Source organism: Ammospiza nelsoni, chromosome 30 (assembly GCF_027579445.1).
Source record: "Ammospiza nelsoni isolate bAmmNel1 chromosome 30, bAmmNel1.pri, whole genome shotgun sequence".
Classification (NCBI taxonomy): domain Eukaryota; kingdom Metazoa; phylum Chordata; class Aves; order Passeriformes; family Passerellidae; genus Ammospiza; species Ammospiza nelsoni.
Genome location: NC_080662.1, coordinates 4,432,187 through 4,452,226, shown reverse-complemented (window position 1 = coordinate 4,452,226; position 20,040 = coordinate 4,432,187). Strand labels below are relative to the sequence as shown.

The following is a 20,040-nucleotide window of genomic DNA, read 5'->3' as shown; positions in this document are numbered from 1 at the left end:
TCCCATAAGGAAATTCCTGCTGAAATCCAACCTGAAATTCCCCTTGGGACGATCCCAGGAGCTGCAGGAGCGCTCAGGATCAGGCCACCTCCTCCTCCACCAAACCATCGCTGCTGTTTTCTTCCACTCCAACACTGAATCTCATCACAAAAATCCCTTTCCTCCCAAGAAATCCAAAGGAAACGGGGATGCTGGGAAGTCACCCAGTGACTCAATTAATTCCAAATCTGTGCTGAGAGGTGAGAGCAGCCCAGAGCACCCCAAAACCTCCTGGCAGCGCATTTTCACATCCCAGCAGCCGCATTTTCTGCACCAAGGACTTTTCCCACTCCTTCCAACGCAGCCATCCCTGCTTTCCCCCCCTCCCAAGGCAGGATCTCCCGACCCCCCCCCTCCTCCCGGCTGCCTGGCTCCCCGTTACACAACCCTGCTCGGGAGATCCTACGTGGGCAGCCGTGGGTTTTCCTGGGAATCGACAACAGCTCTTGCTGCAGCTCAGCAGAACATGAGCATCTTACATAAACAGCCCCGCGAGTTCCCCTGCGTGGGGGCTGCCCGCAGCCCCCCGGGCTGGGAGCCGCCTTTTCCCCCCTCCCCATCCTCATCCCCATCCCCATCCTCATCCCCATCCTCCTTTTTTCTTTTTTTAATTTTTTTTTTTTTTTTTTTCCATTTAAACCAACCCAAACCCTTGTGGGGGAAAAAGGCAGCGCGCTCGACAGAGAGAGAAATGACTCAAGTGTTTTGTAACTTGTCACATTCGGAGCTGCAATTTGGAGGCAGGAAGGAGGGATCCAAAATAGTCGCCCCAACCCTCGGATTGTATAACCGAGATCCCCCCCGCCCCTCCCCTCCTGCCGGGGAAAAAAAGAAAAAAAAAAAAAAAAAGATTACAAAAAAGGGGAATTTCTGCTGGAGATGGCAGCTGGAAAAAGAAAAAGGCAGGCGAGCTCGGGGTTGTTACAGCGCAGGAAGGAGCCCCCAAATTGGGAAGAATTACTCATCCATGGAAAAAAGGCTCCTGTGCTGGCGGGGAAGGAAGATGCTGCAGGGGAGGAGGGAAGGAAGGCTCCGGGAGTGATGCTCCGAGCCCGGGGCTGAGGCTGAGCTCCCCGGGATGCTCCCTGCAGTGGGAGGTGATGTTTGGGAAGTGCAGCTGGAGCGGCAGAGCAGGACGGAGCAGGATTCCCTGCCAGCAAGGGACCTGGCAAGGGCTGCTCAAGGGCGTCTGCTGCCAAAATTCGGGCTCCGAGCAGGCTCGAGGCGTCCCAGATGCCAGAGCCGGGCTGGGAGATGCCTGGATAATCCCAGGGGAGGGTGGCAGCACAGGGGCAGGCCGTGTTTGCCTCTCCCACACCTCGCTGCCCTCCACCCAGCACCTGGCAATTCCCAATTCCTGATTTTTTCAGCCGTGCATCCATCCAGCAGCTTTCACACCCCAGAGAAACCCAGCAGAGCCTGGCTGCTCCCAGAGCCCCCTGAAAATCAGGGAGAGCAACACCTGCCTGGAGTGGGGAGAGTGATGGAGCAAGGACTCCCTCAGCACAACCAGCCCAGAATTCCAGAGGTCCTGGAGCCTTTCCCAGCCCTAAAAATGTCCTATAAACCCTCCTGCCCACCCCAAATGCCATTAATTCCTTGTGAAAAAGCCCAGGTGGGTCTGGGGCCTTACCCAGCCCTAAAAATGTCCAAGGCCAGAGCAGGGAACATCCACAGAGTCAGGATGAGCTGGGGAGAATGAGGATGATGCCAGGAAGATGAAAAGGAGCCATGCCCAGCTCCCCCATAACTAAACACCATTCCAAACTCCACAATTTCAATTTTCAACCATTGAGAGGATCCTGCCTGCTGCTATAACCCCCCCTGCCCACCCCGAATGCCATTAATTCCTTTTGAAATATCCCAGGTGGGTCTGAGGCCTTTTCCAGCCCTAAAAATGTCCAAGGCCAGAGCAGGGAAGCTCCACAGAATCAGGAGGAGCTGGGGAGACAAGGAGGATGCCAGGAAGATGAAGGGGAGCCATACCCAGCCCTAAAAATGTCCTATAAACACTTCTGCCCACCCCAAATGCCATTAATTGCTTTTGAAAAAGCCCAGACGAGTCTGGGGCCTTTCCCAGCACAAAAATGTCCAAGACCAGGGCAGAAAAGTTCCACAGAGTCAGGAGGTGCTGGGGAGAATGAGGAGGATGCCAGGAAGATGAAAAGGAGCCATACCCAGCTCCCCCATAACTAAACACAATTCCAAACCCCACAATTTCAATTTTCAAGTGCCAGGAGGAACCTGCCTGCTGCTATAAACCCTCATACCCACCCCAAATGCCATTAATTCCTTTTGAAAAAGCCCAGGTGGGTCTGGGGCCTTACCCAGCCCTAAAAATGTCCAAGGCCAGAGCAGGGAAGCTCCACAGAATCAGGAGGAGCTGAGGAGAATGAGGATGATGCCAGGAAGATGAAGGGGAGCCATACCAGATCCCCCATAATTAAACACAATTCCAAACCCCACAATTTCAATTTTCAAGCATCGAGAGGAACCTGCCTGCTGCTATAACCCCCCCTGCCCACCCCAAATGCCATTAAGTGCTTTTGAAAAAGCCCAGGCGGGTCCAGGGCATGTCAGGAGACACCACCAGGGTGACAGGTCCCCTTGGGGCTCATTGATCTGCCATCGATCACCCCATGGGAGCTCTGAAACCCAGATGGGCTCCAGCCTCTGTGGGGGCAGCGCTTCCTAAGGGTCTCCTCAAAAATAAATCCTGGAGTTGGGATGAGGGGAGGGCTCTTTGCAGCTTTTTCTCCAGTGTCACCTTTGTTAAAGGCTCTGAAATTCCAAGTGCCCCACGACGCCCACGCTGGCACATCACAGGCTGGGCATGTCAGGAAAATGCAAAGATGGGGCAAGGGGAAAGAAAAATTGTATTATTTTAATCAGATTTATGTGTTTCTACAATTCAGTTTGGCTCTGCAATTAATAAAATTCATGTAAAATCGATATTTGTTGTGGCAGGTGCATCCCTGCAGTTTTGGGATTTGCAGGTGAAGATAAAGTGGATCTAAAGCACTTGCCCATGCAATAAACTGAGACAAAAAGCAAAATTCCCAGAAAATTCCCAACCAGAGCATGATCACACCTACCCCGGGATGTTCCACTGGAATCCTGGGCAGCCCCTGGCACATCCCATCCCCTCAGCCACAGCAGCCCCAATTCCCACTGGTTAATTCCACACAAAACATACATCTGCGGGAGCCACACAATTATCTCTGGGAGCAAAGCGTTGACGGATGGAAGTTTTAATTACCAAACCTTCTCATCCTCCCCCATGCACAAAAAGTGCATTTTCTGGCATGTTTATTTAATAATAAAACACGGCCAAATTCCACATTGGTGGAACACGTGCGCGGGGCGCGGGAAGGACCAGAGACGAGCTGAAATCTGTTTTGTCACCAGAGCTGGGAATTTAAAGTCCCTTTGATCTCTCTGGAAGGAAGCAGAGAGCAGCACACAGAGAATGCTATCCCAGGGTGTGGAGGGGTTCAGGGATGGATCCAGCTCCTGCCTCCGCACGTGTGGAGATTGACAGCTCCACTCGCCACACGTCCCCATCCCTCCGTGTCCCCACAGAGAGAAAGCACAAGCCTTAATTGCCATGGACAGGGCTAAAGGGTGCCCCTGTCACCCATCAGTATCATTTAAGGCTTGGGAAGTGCCCAATTCCCGTCGGGAACGCCCGGTGGAGCTCCGTGCTCATATCAATCCTCATCTCGTTTGGTCCTTCACACCGGTGTCTGCTCCATGCATCCGCCCTCTGCTCCCAAACCTGGCTGGCATCCGGCAGCAGCTCCAGCCTGTTGGAGCCCAGTGTGATCGAGGTTACTCATTCCCAGCGCAAAGACGTGCGGAGGTTGAGGTTCCCCCCCTCCCCTTCCTTCCTTTCGCGAGCAAATCCTCCAGCAGGAATTTTCCCCCCTTCCTTGGAAATTCACAGCCAACCTGCTAATGAGTCTTTGTGAAACTTGTGCCTTCTTACCTCTAATTTTACAGCCTGTTCGGATTTGAGCTCTGTGGACAGCCTCACATTTGGTTGGGAATTATAGGCTGAGTGGCTGTTCTCTCCTATTATTGTGCTGTCAATCTCCTATTAGCACATTATAATATGCTACACTGAATGCATCTGTTCTGTAGATCACAAGTCCTAATTGTCATTTGTTGAATCACTTTGTCTTATATGATTGTTAAGCAATTATTTCACCCAAAGCAGCTTAAACTTTGATTACTGTATAGTGTTTACAGGGATCAAAGGGAAAAATCAGCGGCGCCTTCAAACATTTTTTTTTTTTTGCTGTGGAAAACGAGGAGCGAGCGGGGGATGCCGAGGCACGGGGATGACCTGGAGGTGCTTCCCGGCCTCTGCCTTCGGGAAAACGATGTTTGTCCAGGGTGGTTAAAGGTCCAGAGAACGGGGAAGTCAGGAGATGGATGTGAAGTGACATTCCTGCCAGGATTGCTCATGGAACGAGGCTCTCCTGGCGTGTGGCACCAGCTGCCCTCTGGTCCCCTCCGGTGGCACCAGGGCCTGGTGGGGGACAACACCCCAGTGATGTTGAACCACTCCGTTCCCATCAAGGGGAAAAACCTTCCTACTCCCCAAAAGGATGAATTTGAGCAATGCTTGGCTTGGAGGGGTCACATCCCAATAAATCCCCCATGGAAGCGGTGGCAGGAGAGGACAGGGCTGAGGCAGCACACAGGGGGGACAACACCCCCTGTGATGTTGAACCACTCCAGCCGTTCCCATCAAGGGGAAAACCCTTCCTGCTCCCAAAAGGATGAATTTGAGCAGTGCTTGAGTCGTTGGGGTCACACCCCAATAAATCCCCCATGGAATGGGTGGCAGGAGAGGACAGGGCTGAGGCAGCACGCAGAGCCCTCAGCACACAGGGGACAACACCCCAGTGATGTTGAACCACTCCAGCCATTCCCATCAAGGGGAAAAACCTTCCTGCTCCCCAAATTTGAGCAGTGCTTGGCTCGGAGGGGTCACATCCCAATAAATCCCCCATGGAAGTGGTGGCAGGAGAGGACAGGGCTGAGGCAGCACGCAGGGGGGACAACATCCCTTGTGATGTTGAACCACTCCATTCCCATCAAGGAGAAAAAACCTTCCTGCTCCCCAAAAGGATGGGAATTTGAGCAGAGCTTGGCTCAGAGAGGTCACATCCAGATAAATCCCCCATGGAAGGGGTGACAGGGGGTCAGCAGAGGACAGGGCTGAGGCAGCACGCAGAGCCCTCAGCACACAGGGGACAACACCCCAGTGATGTTGAACCACTCCAGCCGTTCCCATCAAGGGGAAAACCCTTCCTGCTCCCCAAAAGGATGAATTTGAGCAGTGCTTGAGTCGTTGGGGTCACACCCCAATAAATCCCCCATGGAATGGGTGGCAGCAGAGGACAGGGCTGAGGCAGCACGCAGAGCCCTCAGCACACAGGGGACAACACCCCAGTGATGTTGAACCACTCCAGCCATTCCCATCAAGGGGAAAAACCTTCCTGCTCCCCAAATTTGAGCAGTGCTTGGCTCGGAGGGGTCACATCCCAATAAATCCCCCATGGAAGTGGTGGCAGGAGAGGACAGGCCTGAGGCAGCACGCAGGGGGGACAACATCCCTTGTGATGTTGGTGAACCACTCCAGCCATTCCCGTCAAAGGGAAAAACCTTCCTGCTCCCCAAAAGGATGAACTTGAGCAATGCTTGAGTCGTTGGGGTCACATCCCAATAAATCCCCCATGGAATGGGTGGCAGGAGAGGACACGGCTGAGGCAGCACACAGGGGACAACACCCCTGTAATGTTGAACCACTCCAGCCATTCCCATCAAGGGGAAAAACCTTCCTGCTCCCCAAAAGGATGGGAATTTGAGCAGAGCTTGGCTCAGAGAGGTCACATCCAGATGAATCCCCCATGGAAGGGTGACAGGGGGTCAGCAGAGGACAGGGCTGAGGCAGCACGCAGAGCCCTCAGCACACAGGGGACAACACCCCAGTGATGTTGAACCACTCCAGCCATTCCCATCAAGGGGAAAACCCTTCCTGCTCCCCAAAAGGATGAATTTGAGCAGAGCTTGGCTCGGAGGGGTCACACCCCAATAAATCCCCCATGGAAGGGCAGCAGGGGGTCAGCAGAGGACAGGGCTGAGGCAGCACGCAGAGCCCTCAGCACACACATTCATTTTGGCTTTGCCACCCCTCTCCAAAGCCCTCAGAGGCCCTGTGGAAGCTCAGATCCCTCACACCATTCCCCCTGTGAAGTCTGGGGTGCTGGAATGCCACGGAGCGATCCCGGGGCATGGGAACCAACCCAGCAGGGAGGGGCTCATCACCGGGGGCTTGGGCTAATCCCCGCAATCTCGGCTGACAGCAGCGGGGAGGAATGTGGGGCCATTGTTTCTGAGGAGCCCAGACAGGATTGAGAGAGAGGGAGAAAACCACGCTGGTGGCTCCTCAGCTCCAGACGGCTCCATGAGCCAGCAGGGATACACAAACTGTCAGAAATCTTCTGCTTCCAACCCATCTTCTCCAGCGAGGCGTGGATGGAACCTGAGTGCCACAAAAAGGTCCCTCCCCAGCCAGCTGCACGTCCCCTCCTGCCACCCCTGCAGCACACCCCGGGAGGGGATGGAACAAAGCTGAACTTGCCTTTGTTAAAAGAAATGAATTTCCTCACACAAATGAGCGCCCAAATAATGGGAACACAAAACTCTTTATGAATCAGGCTTGTCCCAAGCCAGGCCTGTCCCCAGCCAGGCCACCAAGTGCTTCACAAAAGGGGGAGAAGTGGGGAAAAGAAGCAGAGTTGATTTTGTGTGGGTTTTTGGGAGAAACAACTCCTCCTGCTCTTCCCTCCCTGGGCTCCCATTCCCAAGGGCACAGCTCCCATTCCCAGCACCTCTCCAGCCCCATCCCTGAGTGCTGGCCACAGTTTTAGGCACAAAAAGCTCAAAGACCCAACCCTGAAGGTCCCATCCCATGGGTTACACAGCTCCGGGGGCTTTTCCCCATCCCTATTTCATCCCAGCTTGGAAATGCCTTCATCCCAAAAAGCTGAGGGACAGCAGGAAGAAGCTGAGCTCAAGGATGTGCAAATCGGCTGCTTTGCAAAAACAAGTTTTCAAAAGTTGAGTTTGGGGTAGAAACCCTGAGAAAACACTTTATTTCTAGATTTTGTTGTGAAAAAAAAAAAAAATCCAATTCCTTCCTGTATCCTAAAAAAGTGATGGCACGGCCTAAAGAAGGCTCTAAGGAAGTTGTCAAACCTTGGGATGAAAACAAATCTGGAGGAGCAGGTAAAAGGTAGCAGCTCCAGCCCAGGTAAATTGCTTTTTAACAAGGAGACAAGGCCCATCCCTGGCATCTGCCGTATGTTTTTATAAAGCCCAGAAATATGTTTTTAAAAGGCCAGTAAATAAAGTTCCTATCGATTTGATCTCCAGTGTAATCTGTTTTTCTGTCTGCCACCACGAGTGGTAATAAAAGGGAATCAGGGGACGCAGCTTTGGGTTAATGCAGCGATCCATCACCGTCGGGGGCTTTGCCACGCTGCACAATCCAGAAACTGCCCCAAATTGGTGCAGGGGCCAATTTTCTTTTCCAATTTATTTTTGCTTGAGCGAAGCAATATCGAGGCAGGACAAGGAGGACGCGTTTCCCGTTCTCCCAGATGTTCTCCTGCTCCCCTGGGCTGGGAAAGGGCCCCCAGCAGCTCCTGGGTTGGGGGTTTTGGGATGATGCTCCGGGTATTTGGGTGTTTGGGGTTTGGAGGTCAGGTCTGGGCAGTGGGATCCAAAGGGGGATTGGGATGTGCTCAGGAGAGTTTTGCAGTGAGGATTGGGCATTCCAGGGCTCATCTCCCATGGATTGAACATCCAAGGACTGATCTCCCACAGATTGAACATCCCAGGGTTGCATCTCCCATGGATCAAACATCCTGAACACCCCAGGGCTGATCTCCCATGGATGATGCATCCCAAACATCCCAGGGCTGCATTTTCCATGGACTGAACATCCCAGGGCTGCATTTCCCATTTATTGAGCATCCCAAACGCCCTAGAGCTGATCTCCCCCAGATTGAACATCCCAGGGCTGCATCTCCCATGGATGATGCATCCCAAACATCCCAGGGCTGCATTTTCCATGGACTGAACATCCCAGGGCTGCATTTCCCATTTATTGAGCATCCCAAACATCCTAGAGCTGATCTCCCATGGATTGAACATCCCAGGGCTGCATCTCCCATGGACTGAACATCCCGAACACCCCAGGGCTGATCTCCCATGGATGATGCATCCCAAACATCCCAGGGCTGCATTTTCCATGGATTGAACATCCAAGGACTGATCTGTCATTTATTGAGCATCCCAAACATCCTAGAGCTGATCTCCCATGGATTGAACATCCCAGGGTTGCATCTCCCATGGATCAAACATTCTAAACAACCCAGGGCTGATCTCCCATGGATTTACCATCCCAAACATGCCAGGGTTGCATCTCCCATGGATTCAGCATCCTGAATATCCCAGGGCTGATCTCCCATGGATTGAACATCCTGAACATCTCAGGGCTGATCTCCCATGGATTGAACATCCCAAGCATCTGAGGTTTGCATCTCCCATGGATTCAGCATCCTGAACATCCCAGGGCTGCATTTTCCATGGGCTGAACATCCTGAACATTCCAGGGCTGATCCCCCATGGATTGAACATCCCAGGGTTGCATCTCCCATGGATTGATCTCCCATGGATTGAACATCCTAAGGTTGCATTTTCCATGGACTGAACATCCTGAACATTCCAGAACTGATCTCCCATGGATTGAACATCCTGAACATCTCAGGGCTGATCTCCCATGGACTGAACATCCTGAACATCTGAGGTTTGCATCTCCCATGGATTCAGCATCCTGAACATCCCAGGGCTGATCTCCCACAGATCAAACATCCTGAGCATTCCAGGGCTGATCTCCCATGGATTGAACATCCCAGGGTTGCATCTCCCATGGATTGAACATCCTGAACATCTCAGGGCTGATCTCCCATGGATTGATCTCCCATGGATTGAACATCCTAAGGTTGCATTTTCCATGGACTGAACATCCCGAACATTCCAGAACTGATCTCCCATGGACTGAACATCCTGAACATCTCAGGGCTGATCTTCCATGGATGGAACATCCCAAACATCTGAAGGTTGCATCTCCCATGGATTCAGCATCCTGAACATCCCAGGGTTGATCTCTTGAGGGACATTCCAAGATCTTTCCCCACCAGGACAGGGCAGTTCAAGGTTTTCCAGGGTATCCATCCATCCAGAACCCCTCTCCTGCCCCTGGCAGTGCATCCCTGACTCCCTCCCTGGAGCCTATGGCTCACTGAGATGCCCCCACACACACCAGGTGCCCTCATGGCACTAAAAATTGCCCCAAAATGGGTTTTTTTTTGGGCAGCAAATTGATGTTTGATAAAGCTGGGTTTGACAGCTCAATGTTTAAACATGACAAAATATTCAAATCCACCCTAAAGTGATGCACTGAAGTCCCCCAGGCCAGATTTTGCTGCCGTCAGAGCTCAGATTTGCAAGATGCCACCCCACTTCCAGCTCCTCACCTCAAACCATCGATATTCCCTTCCCTGAGGAGCTGCAGGGACAAACCTTGGGCACAAAGGTGACCCCAAACCCATCCCAAATATCTGGGACGAGAATGGGAAACCTCCCATTCCCCCCTCCTCCTTTCAGAAAACTGATAAATATTTCTAGAGAGAAAAACAAACACTCCGCATTTGGCTTTTTTGGTGGTTGTTTTTCTTGAAGAGACAAAGTGTTCCACAGAGAGCCGACACTTCCTACACAAGTTTGCATCCTCAAACCCCGAGATTTTCTGATTTGGATGGGAAAAGCATCTCCAGCCCTTCAGCCAGCCCTCCCCACCCCATCCAGGATCACTGGAGCACCACAGGGAGATGGAGATCTCCCCGCTTTGCCAAATTTTCCCGCTCCCATTTGGGAATAAATTAGGAATAATCAAATTTCCTGGGTTTAGAAATACCCACATCAAGCATAAAAACAACTCTCATGCCACAGCTCTTGTTCCCACTCAATTTAGGGTGAGCTTAGGAGGGAAAAAGATTATCCCAAAGCATCCTTAGGGGTTCGGGAGTAAAAAAATTGTATATTTCTATTAAAAATAAACAAAATTGAGGAGAGACAGGGGGTTTAAGGTTATATAGAATGAACTGTGGACACTGCAGCTGGATCATTCCCAGCTGTGCAGAGCTGGGGAGGCATTTTTGGGGATGGCCAGAGGAGAAACCCACCCCAAAGCCCGGGAGGCAGCGGGGCCCCGTGTCCTCAGATGCCGCCTCAGCTCAAGATGTGCCGAGATGTCTCGGAAGGAATCGGTGCCAAATCCTCGGCGGAGCCGCTCCCGGTGCCAGCGGGAGCCGCCGCCCGTGCCAGGGGCTCCCTGGGGACCTGCCACCCCCGAGGCACAGCTGGAATTCCAGCCCAAAATAAACAGGTGCCACCCCCAAGCTCCCGGCTCTGCCTTCCCTGCTTTCTGTGCATTCCGCGATGAGGATTTTGTGCATTCTGGGATGCTCAGCCTGGCAGGGTCTGGCTCTGCTCCCCAAAATCCTTCCCACAGCCGCGTTCCATGCCCGGAGAGTTCCCTCCCTTCTCCCGGCCCTGCTTTGCTTTCCAGGACTAAAATTAAAGGGAAAACAACTGCCCACATCCATCCCTGGGAAACTTCAAACTCCTGGAAAGCCGGGGATGGGTCTGTGCGCAGCAGCCGCTGCCAGCAAGGAGGATTTTTTGGTTTTTTGGACAATCAGACATCTTTAGGGAAAAGTTCTCCTTCCAACCATGTGATCCGCAGGGGGAAGAGACTTCCCAGACAGGAGGGGGGGAAGAGGCGGAAAAATGGATTGTGCACACTGCGAGGTGACGCCAGCAGAGCTGACTTCTCCCTGAGCAGCTCCCGGGGCTGGAGCTGCCATGGGAATGACAGAAATTATTGGGATAAGGCGGTTTTGGGGTGCCAGCGAGGATTCCACAGGGATTTGGGATCGCTACGAGACGGTGCCGCATCCTGGGATGGATTTGGGATCACAGCAGGGGACGGCGCGGGGTGTCCCCTAAAATACCCCAGTGTCACCCCATTTATTGTCCCCTCCCCGTGCCCGCGGGACGCTCAGCACAGATCTCGGTGCTCCCAGTTCCTCCCAGTTCCTCCCAGTTCCTCCCAGTCCGGGCGGCGCTGGAGCTCGGGCAGTTCAATGCTGCCACCTGGTGGTGGCGAGAGGGAACAGCAGCACCGGGATTCCCCCCTCAACCGATCCCAAATCCCATCGCAAATCCCAAATTCCATGTCAAGTCCCAAATCCCATCTCCGATCCCAAATTCCCTCCGCCAATCCTAAATTCCATCACAGATCCCAAATCCCAACGCTGATCCCAAATTCCAATGCTGATCCCAAATCCCATCGTGGATCCCAAATCCCAAATTCCACGTCAAGTCCCATCGCCGATCCCAAATTCCATGCCAAATCCCAAATCCCAAATCCCATGTCAAATCCCAAATTCCATCACAGATCCCAAATCCCGACGCCAATCCCAAATCCCCACTGCAGATCCCAAATCCCATTGCCGATCCCAAATTCCATGTCAAGTCCCATCACCGATCCCAAATTCCATTGCAAATCCCAAATTCCATGTCAAATCCCAAATTCCATGTCAAATCCCAAATTCCATGTCAAATCCCAAATCGCACAGCCGATCCCAAATCCCATTGCCGATCCCAAATTCAATTGAGAATCCCAAATCCCACCGTGAATCCCAAATTCCCATTGTGAATCCCAAATTCCAATGCCGATCCCAAATCCCACCCACGATCCCAAATCTCATCGCCAATCCCAAATCCCACCCTGAAGACAGAAGAGCTTTGAAAAATTGACTACAAAAAATTATAAAAATAAAATACGCGGTGGAAAATTTTAGATTGCATTTTTTGAGGTTTTTTGATTTTTTTTTTTTTTTTTGGCTGAGTTGTGGCAAAAATTGAAACTGCCACAATGGGGTGAAAAAAATCCAGTGGTCAGGATATATCAAAAATTAAGTGGTCAAAGTAGAGCAAACTAAATTGAAATGGCCAAAATGTAGCAAAAATTATAAATATTCAGTGGCCACAACATAGATATAAAATTAATTAAACTTTTCTTTACTTCTGGCCATTTAATTCCTATTTTTCCTACTTTGTGGCCATTTAATTCCATTTTAAAAATAGCCGTGATGGAGCACAAAATTAAATCATTAGGAGGCCACAAATAGCAAAAAATTTAATTATTAAGTGGCCACATGTAGCAGGAAAAAATAACTTAATTGCTTTGCTATGCTCTGGCCACTTAAATGGTCACAGTATATTAAAATTTAATTAATTGTTTTAAAAGTGAATGTAGGGGAAATTATAAATTACTGCATTTATAGGGGAAATAATGGTTACGATGCAGCAAATATTCTAAATTGAAATGTGGTGACATGGTGAAAAGAATTCATTAAATGGCTACAACGTGGCTGGAATAGCTGTAAAATGGGTACGATGTAGGAAAAGAAAATTATTTAGTAAATGGCCAAAGGAAAAAATACCAAATATAAAATTAAAATTAGAAATGTAAAAATTTTAAAATATATAAAAGTATGAAATATATAAACATAAAATATAAAAGTAATAAAATAGAAATAAAATATAAAAATAATAGCATATAATACAAAGATAATATAATATAATGTAATATAATATTAATATAATGTAATATAATGTAATTAATATAATATAATGTAATGTAATGTAATGTAATGTAATATAATATAATATAATATAATATAATATAATATAATATAATATAATATAATATATTGTATATATAATATATAATATTACATTATATATTATATATACTATATATGTGTATATATTATATAATGTAATATATTATAAAATATAATATAAATTATATATAATTATATATTATGTATTATGTATATTATATTATAAATATAATATAATATAATATAATATAATATAATATAATATAATATAATATAATATAATATAATATAATATAAATTATGTTATGTTATGTTATGTTACATTACGTTATATTCCATTATATTACATTATATTATATTACATTACATTACATTTATTACATTAATATAAAATATAAAACTGATTTCAGTGTAGTAAAAAGAAAGGCTGAATGTGAGAAAAGTTGATTTAATGGCCACAGTGCAGGAAAAAAATTAAAAATAAATGACAAAAAAATCACGAAAAAAACCAATTCAATTTATCCACAGCTCAGCCTCCAACCAAACCCCTGAATAAATGAGGAAAAGTGGGAAAAAAGCTCCCAAAGTCCCCCAGAGCCCAGGAAAAGCTGGAATTGAGCCTCACCTTCTTGGCCCAGGGGTAGCGCACGCAGGGCTTGCCCCACTCCTCGCTGAGCTTCTGGCGGTAGCCGTGGCACTTGGGGATGTAGGAGCAGCTCACGTCGCCCACCTCGGGGTAGATGATTTCCAAATCCCCCCTGGAAAAAGGGAACAGGGAGCAAAATGAGGCTGGAAGTGGGAATGGGTGACAGGGAGGGCTCGGGATGGGGTTGGGAATGCCAGCGGGGTGAGAGGGTGGGAGAACGGGAATTATTATAAATTATTATCATTCTAAATGCCTTCGCTAAATCTGCTGAAGGACATTTGAATCCCTGTGCTCCTGGTGTGCTCTTCAGCAGATTTTGGGAAGGAATTCCTCCCTGGAAATATGTGGAGGGGCTGGGATGAAATTCCCAGAGGAGCTGTGGCTGCCCCATCCCTGGAAGTGCCCAAGGCCAGGTTGGATCAGCCTGGGATAGTTGGGGTTGGAGCTGGATGGGTTTTAGGGCTTGGGATAATTGGGTTTGGAGCTGGATGGGTTTTAGGGTGTGGAATTGTTGGGTTTGGAGCTGGATGGGTTTTAGGGCTGGGATAGTTGGGGTTGGAGCTGGATGGGTTTTAGGGTCTGGAATTGTTGGGTTTGGAGCTGGATGGGTTTTAGGGTCTGGAATTGTTGGGTTTGGAGCTGGATGGGTTTTAGGGTCTGGAATTGTTGGGGTTGGAGCTGGATGGGTTTTAGGGTCTGGAATTGTTGGGGTTGGAGCTGGATGGGTTTTAGGGTCTGGAATTGTTGGGGTTGGAGCTGGATGGGTTTTAGGGTCTGGGAGAGTTGTGATTGTAGCTGGATGGGTTTTAGGGCTTGGGATTGTTGGGGTTGGAGCTGGATGGGTTTTAGGACCCCTTCCCACCCAAAGCATTCCAGCATTCCATGGAAAAGCAGCCTCCTTCCTCTGAAGCTTTCCATGGAAAACTCCTGTCATCCCTGATGCCGCCAAAGTCACTTCCCAAGGCTCTGCACAGCTGGGGAACAACCCCAGAGATGTCAGATCCAGGCAAAAGGAGCAAAACAGCCAAAACTCACAGGCAAGGGGACACTGGGATGAACTGTGCCAGGAGGTGACGCAAAGGGAATGGCAGGGGCAGGCAGGGGACAGAGGCCAGGCTGGGCAAAAGGGGACACAAAGAGAATGGCCAGGCTGGGCAGGTGACAGAGGCTGAGCAGGGGACAGCCAGGGGACAGAGGCCCGGCCGGGCAGGTGACAGAAGCCAGACTGGGCAGGGGACAGGCAGGTGACAGGCACCAGGCTGGACAGGTGATAGAGGCCAGGCCAGACAGGGGACAGGCGGGGGACAGAAGCCAGATTGGGCAGGGGACAGAGGCCAGGCCGGGAAAGGGACAGAGGCCAGGCTGGGCAGGAGGTGACACAAAGGGAATGGCCAGGCAGGGGAGGGGACAGAGGCCAGGCCAGGCAGGTGACAGAGGCCAGACTGAGCAGGGGACAGAAGCCAGGCCAGGCAGGAGGTGACACAAAGGGAACGGCAAGGGCAGGCAGGGCAGGGGACAGAGGCCAGGCAGGTGACAGAGGCCAGGCCAAGCAGGAGGTGACACAAAGGGGATGGCCAGGCTGGGCTGGGCACAGAGGCCAGGCCAGGCAGGGGACAGAGGCCAGACTGGGCAGCGGATGGGCAGGGGACAGAGGCCAGGCCAGGCAGGTGACAGACAGGGGGCAGAGGCCAGGCTGGGGACAGAGGACAGGCTGGGGACAGAGGACAGGCTGGGGACAGAGGACAGGCCAGGCAGGGGATGGGCAGGGGACAGAGGACAGGCAGGAGACAGGCAGGGGATAGAGGACAGGCCTGGCAGGGGAAGGGCAGGGGACAGAAGGCCAGGTAGGAGGTGACACAAAGGGAATGGCAGGGGACGGGCAGGGGACAGAGGACAGGCAGGAGACGGGCAGGGGAGAGAGGACAGGCCAGGCAGGGGACAGAGGCCAAGCAGGGGACAGGCAGGGGACAGAAGGCCAGGCCAGGCAGGGGACGGGCAGGGGATGAAGGCCACACTGGCAGGGGACAGGCAGGTGACAGAGGCCAGATAGGAGGTGACACAAAGGGAATGGCAGGGGACAGAGGCCCCGGAGCGCGGCTCACCGGCAGAACTCGTGGTCGGCCTCGCTGAGGGTCTGGAAGATGCAGGTCCGGGAGGCCTCGCTGGCCCAGGCGCCCGGCAGGAGCAGGGACAGCGCCACCAGCGCGGCCCCCAGCAGCTTCATCCTGCCCTGGGGACACGGGGACAGCAGGGTCAGCCCCAGGGCAGCCAGCACCCCCAGCCCAAACCAGCCCAGGCCCATCCCAGCCCTGGTCTGTCTGATCAGGGTCTGGTTTGATTGAGAGATGGGGCAACTGAGAGGCACTTCAAAAACTTTTATTCTATTTTTAGTCCCATGTGAAGGGTGAAACAATACAGATATAATTCCATTTATACATCTATTTCATTTTTATATTTATATTATATATTCATACATATTATATATCTAATATATATATATTATTTTTATATATATTATATATTCAATTGTTATAACTCACACCATTACAATAAGAAGCCAACTATTTTTTAATTACAATTAAAATATACTATATATATAAATATAAAATGTATATAATATATAACAAAATTATAATATTATTATAATAATTGTAATATATAATAACATAATAGCATTAAAATAATCTATTATATAATAATATAACATCTTATAATTAATAATATAATTATATATTGATAAAAATATAATGTATAATGTATTATATATTGTATATAATATATATACAATATATAACACACATATATATAATATATAATACATATGTATATATAATATAGGTATTATATAATACATATATTACAATACATTTTTTGGCCTATCAGCTTTTGCCATGCCATACTGTAAATGCTTTAAAGTTCATTATCTAGAATTACTCCTCATGGCTTTTACTCTAATGCGTCATTCACAGTTCTATTTATCTAAAGTATTTAGCTTTATTTGTGAGGCCATCCTTTGAAACTTGCTCCTAGTTATATTTCTCAACAAAGTCTGTCCTATTCTATGGTACTTCTGAGTTTCTTATCTCAAGGCCTGCAAACTGTGAAAAGTGCATATTATATGGAGAGATTTACTATATGTATTATATTGTATTGATTAGTAATGCTGTATTAACATTTTAATAGGATGGTAAAGGTAGTTTTGTAGTTAAAATGGAACTTTTGTAGTTAAAACAGAAACTGTGGATGTGGGATATTTTTTTAAAGAGAGGAATGAGGTACCTGCACCAGATAGCAGCCACAGGACACCTAAATCTTTCAAAGAGAATTTATTGCTCCATTATCAGAAAAAATGAACTTCTTCCCACCTCACTCACTTTAGTATTCAGAGGAAGAAGCTGACACTGCCCAGCCAGAATCCTGTGTTTGAATGGAATTTATGCATCATGGATGAGGTGTATGAATATGCAACAGATTATTGCTTTTAAGGGTTAATCCTCTGTTAACGGGGGTATTTTTTCGGGCTTATTTTGCCCAGAAAAGGTATCTGGACTGTCTGTAACTCTTTATTCTTATTGTCTTGTATTGTCCTAATCCAAATTGACCAAATCTTTTTTACTCTAATTATATTACTATTTTTACAGCCATTTTATTACTATTAAACTTTTAAAATTCTAAAACCAAGTGATTGGCGTTTTTCACACAAACAGATGCAAAGCTCTCAGTTACCCCATCTCCGAGTCACAAAAGAACCAAATCCGACACTCGTCCATCATTTCCTCCTGCAGCTCCACAACTTTAATCCCGTTTATTCCAGAACGGAACTGTGTCCTACTCTTCTTTTCCAGGAGAAATTGATTTTTCCGGGCAATGCCGAGCCCAGCCCAGCTCCGAGGAGCCTTTCCCATAAGGGCTGGTCCTTGTTCCCCTCCACGTGTCCCCGGGAATGTCCCCACGTGGTGACACCGCAGCCATCCCGGGGACACCGAGAGGGGACAGAAACCCCATCTCCACCTGCTGCTCTCCCAAACCCGACAGAAAATCGGGATCGGGGATGGCTGTGGTCTGTCCGAGGACTCACACCCAGCCAGGACAGCAGGACATGTCCCCAATCCAAGGCTGACCCAGCCACCCCTCCAGCGCTTTTCCCACATTCCGGCCACCCCTTTTTAAGCCTCGAGGGGGACAAGGGGACACGGGGACACGGGGATAAGGGGATAAGGGGACACGGGGTTGGGTGCCCGCCCCAATGCCGAGCCCAGCAGCCAAACTCACAGCCCCGGGCCACCAGAGAGCCACTTACCGGGGTCCTGGGGACGGATGAGCAGCTCCGAGGCACAGCCCCGAGGTTTGAGGTTGCCGTGGAGATGGTTTCCTTGGCAGGAAGGGACACAGGGGACCGGGAACGAGAGGCAAAGCCCAGGGAAGGGGCAGGCAGCCGCTCCGGCTCTGCCAACGGCTTTAACCCCCGGCAACCGCCCCAACGGCCCCGAACGGCCCCGGGCGCTGCCCCCCAACCCCCGGGCGCTGCTCCCCAACCGCACCCGCGCCTCTCGGGCTGCTCAGGAGCGCTGCGAGCCCCGCTGGGCTCTGCCCGTCTCGCCCATTGCCCGATGGGCTCGGGGGAAGAGGCACATGAAATAAAATACTAGTGAGAGAGAGCCCGGTGTGAGTTGGGATTACAGCAGCGGGGGGATCGTTACATAATGGAGCGGCGGCTGCACGCTCAGGGAACACGAGCGAGCCCGCCGAGGGGAAAGAGGCGGCCGGGTTTAACTAATTAGGGACATTAATGGATTGGGAATGATGGGGAGCTTTTAGGGGCTTAATGGGTCCCGTTCCCACGCTGCCGAGATGGGCACAGCCCGTAATTAAAGCCCTGAGCCGGCAAATGGGCTCGCGTGAGTCAGGCTTTTCCCAGGGATGCCGGGCTGGCTGAGTCAGGCTTGGGGTTTGCATCCTCACACGGATGGGGAGGGATGAAAATTCGGGGTGCCCAGCACAGGGCACAGCTGGTGATCAGCAGAAAATGCCCGGAAATGTGGTCATGGGATGGTGAGGAGGGCAGGGATTTCCTTGGAGAAATGGGGATGTGGATGGAAGTTGAGCAAGGGGCAGGGCAGGGAGTTGGGCACAGGGAGAGGTGGAGATGTGGGCAAGGAGCTCCTGGCAAACCATGGAATGGTTTGGGATGGAAGGACCTGAAGTCCCATCCAGAGCCACCCCTGCCAGGGCAGGGACACCTCCCACTGTCCCAGGGTGCTCCAAACTCCCCTTGGACACTTCAGGGATCCAGGGGCAGCCACAGCTCCCTGGGAATTCCATCCCAGCCCCTCCCCACCCTCATTCCATCCCAGTATCCCACCCAAATCTCCCATTTTCCAGTGGGAGCCATTCCCTGTGTCCTGTCCCTCCATCCCTTGTCCCCAGTCCCTCTCCAGCTCTCCTGGAGCCCCTTCAGGCCCTGCCAGGAGCTCTGAGCTCTCCTGGATCCTTCCCTTTCCCAGATGAACATTCCCAGCTCTCCCAGTATGCAGAGGAGCTCCAGCCCTGGAGCATCTCCATGGCCCCAGGTCTGGCTCAGGATCCCCTCCAGACCTTTTGCACTGTTTTGTTGGTTTTGGGGGTTTTTTTGTGAACCCTTTGCAAAGATTCCCCATACAACACCAAGAACCCAAAACGCGATGAACTCAGAACAGAGATTTGGGATTTCTTTTTTTTCTTCTTTTTCTTATTTTTTTCCCCCAAGCCCAGAGGCTGAGAAAAGCCCTTTGCAGAGCCAAAATCAGCCCCTTCCCATCTGGAGGCCTCTCACAGGTCATCCCAAAAGGAATTATTATATTTTCCCAATGGAAAAGGTGCGGGGGGATCTCCCAGGGATGCTCAGGAAGCAAAACTCAAGGGAGCAACAATTTTATATTTTTTTTAAATGTAAAATTTTACAACTTTTCATCTTCCTATGTAAGGCGAACCATGGCTTCCTCCCTAAAAAAAAAAAAACAAATTTTTTTTTAACAAAGATTTTATTTCCTCCACTCAGGAGAGAGTTTAAAGGACAACAGGAAACTTGTCCAGCTTCTACCAGGATGAAAAATTCATGGAAAAATGCCAGGGTTGGACACCCTCTGCTGTGTAATGCTCCCGAAAGGCAGGAAACCACTGGAATATTTAATTTTTAAACCCCTGTGGTCTCCAAACCCAGGCCAGGGTGACTCCAGAGCTGCTGGCTTTGCTGTCCCTGCCACATTTCTGGAAATCTGACCCCAGAGATGGGTGATTTCCACCAGCATCCTCCTCCTCCATCCTCCTCCTCCTGTTTGTGCCTGGGAGAAGCAGGAAAATCCCCAGCAGAGGCTGCAGGCAGCATTTTCCCCTCTGGAGAGGATCCTGCTGCAGGAAAAGGCAGCTTTGGTGTCAAACCAGCTCCCGGGGTGGGGGGAAATGGCACCTCAGGTTTGAGATTTTCTGGTTTTCAGTTTCTGTGCTGCTTTAGTGTGGGGGTCTGGGGTTCATGTTAGGGGA

At 50.0% G+C, this 20,040-nt stretch overlaps 1 protein-coding gene across 1 annotated transcript in view; it reads right to left on the bottom strand.

The window, feature by feature from the left end:
* Positions 1-18,018, bottom strand: part of PEBP4 (phosphatidylethanolamine binding protein 4) — a 96,000-nt gene extending 77,982 nt beyond the window's left edge. Inside the window, exons 1-3 of the mRNA XM_059490914.1 lie at positions 17,822-18,018; positions 15,624-15,751; positions 13,501-13,633 (exon numbers count right to left, since the gene is read on the bottom strand). Of these exons, the coding sequence (XP_059346897.1) occupies positions 13,501-13,633; positions 15,624-15,745 (255 nt within the window). The 5' untranslated portion in view covers positions 15,746-15,751; positions 17,822-18,018. The remainder of the gene's footprint in view (positions 1-13,500; positions 13,634-15,623; positions 15,752-17,821) is intronic.
* Positions 18,019-20,040: the final 2,022 nt, after the last annotated feature.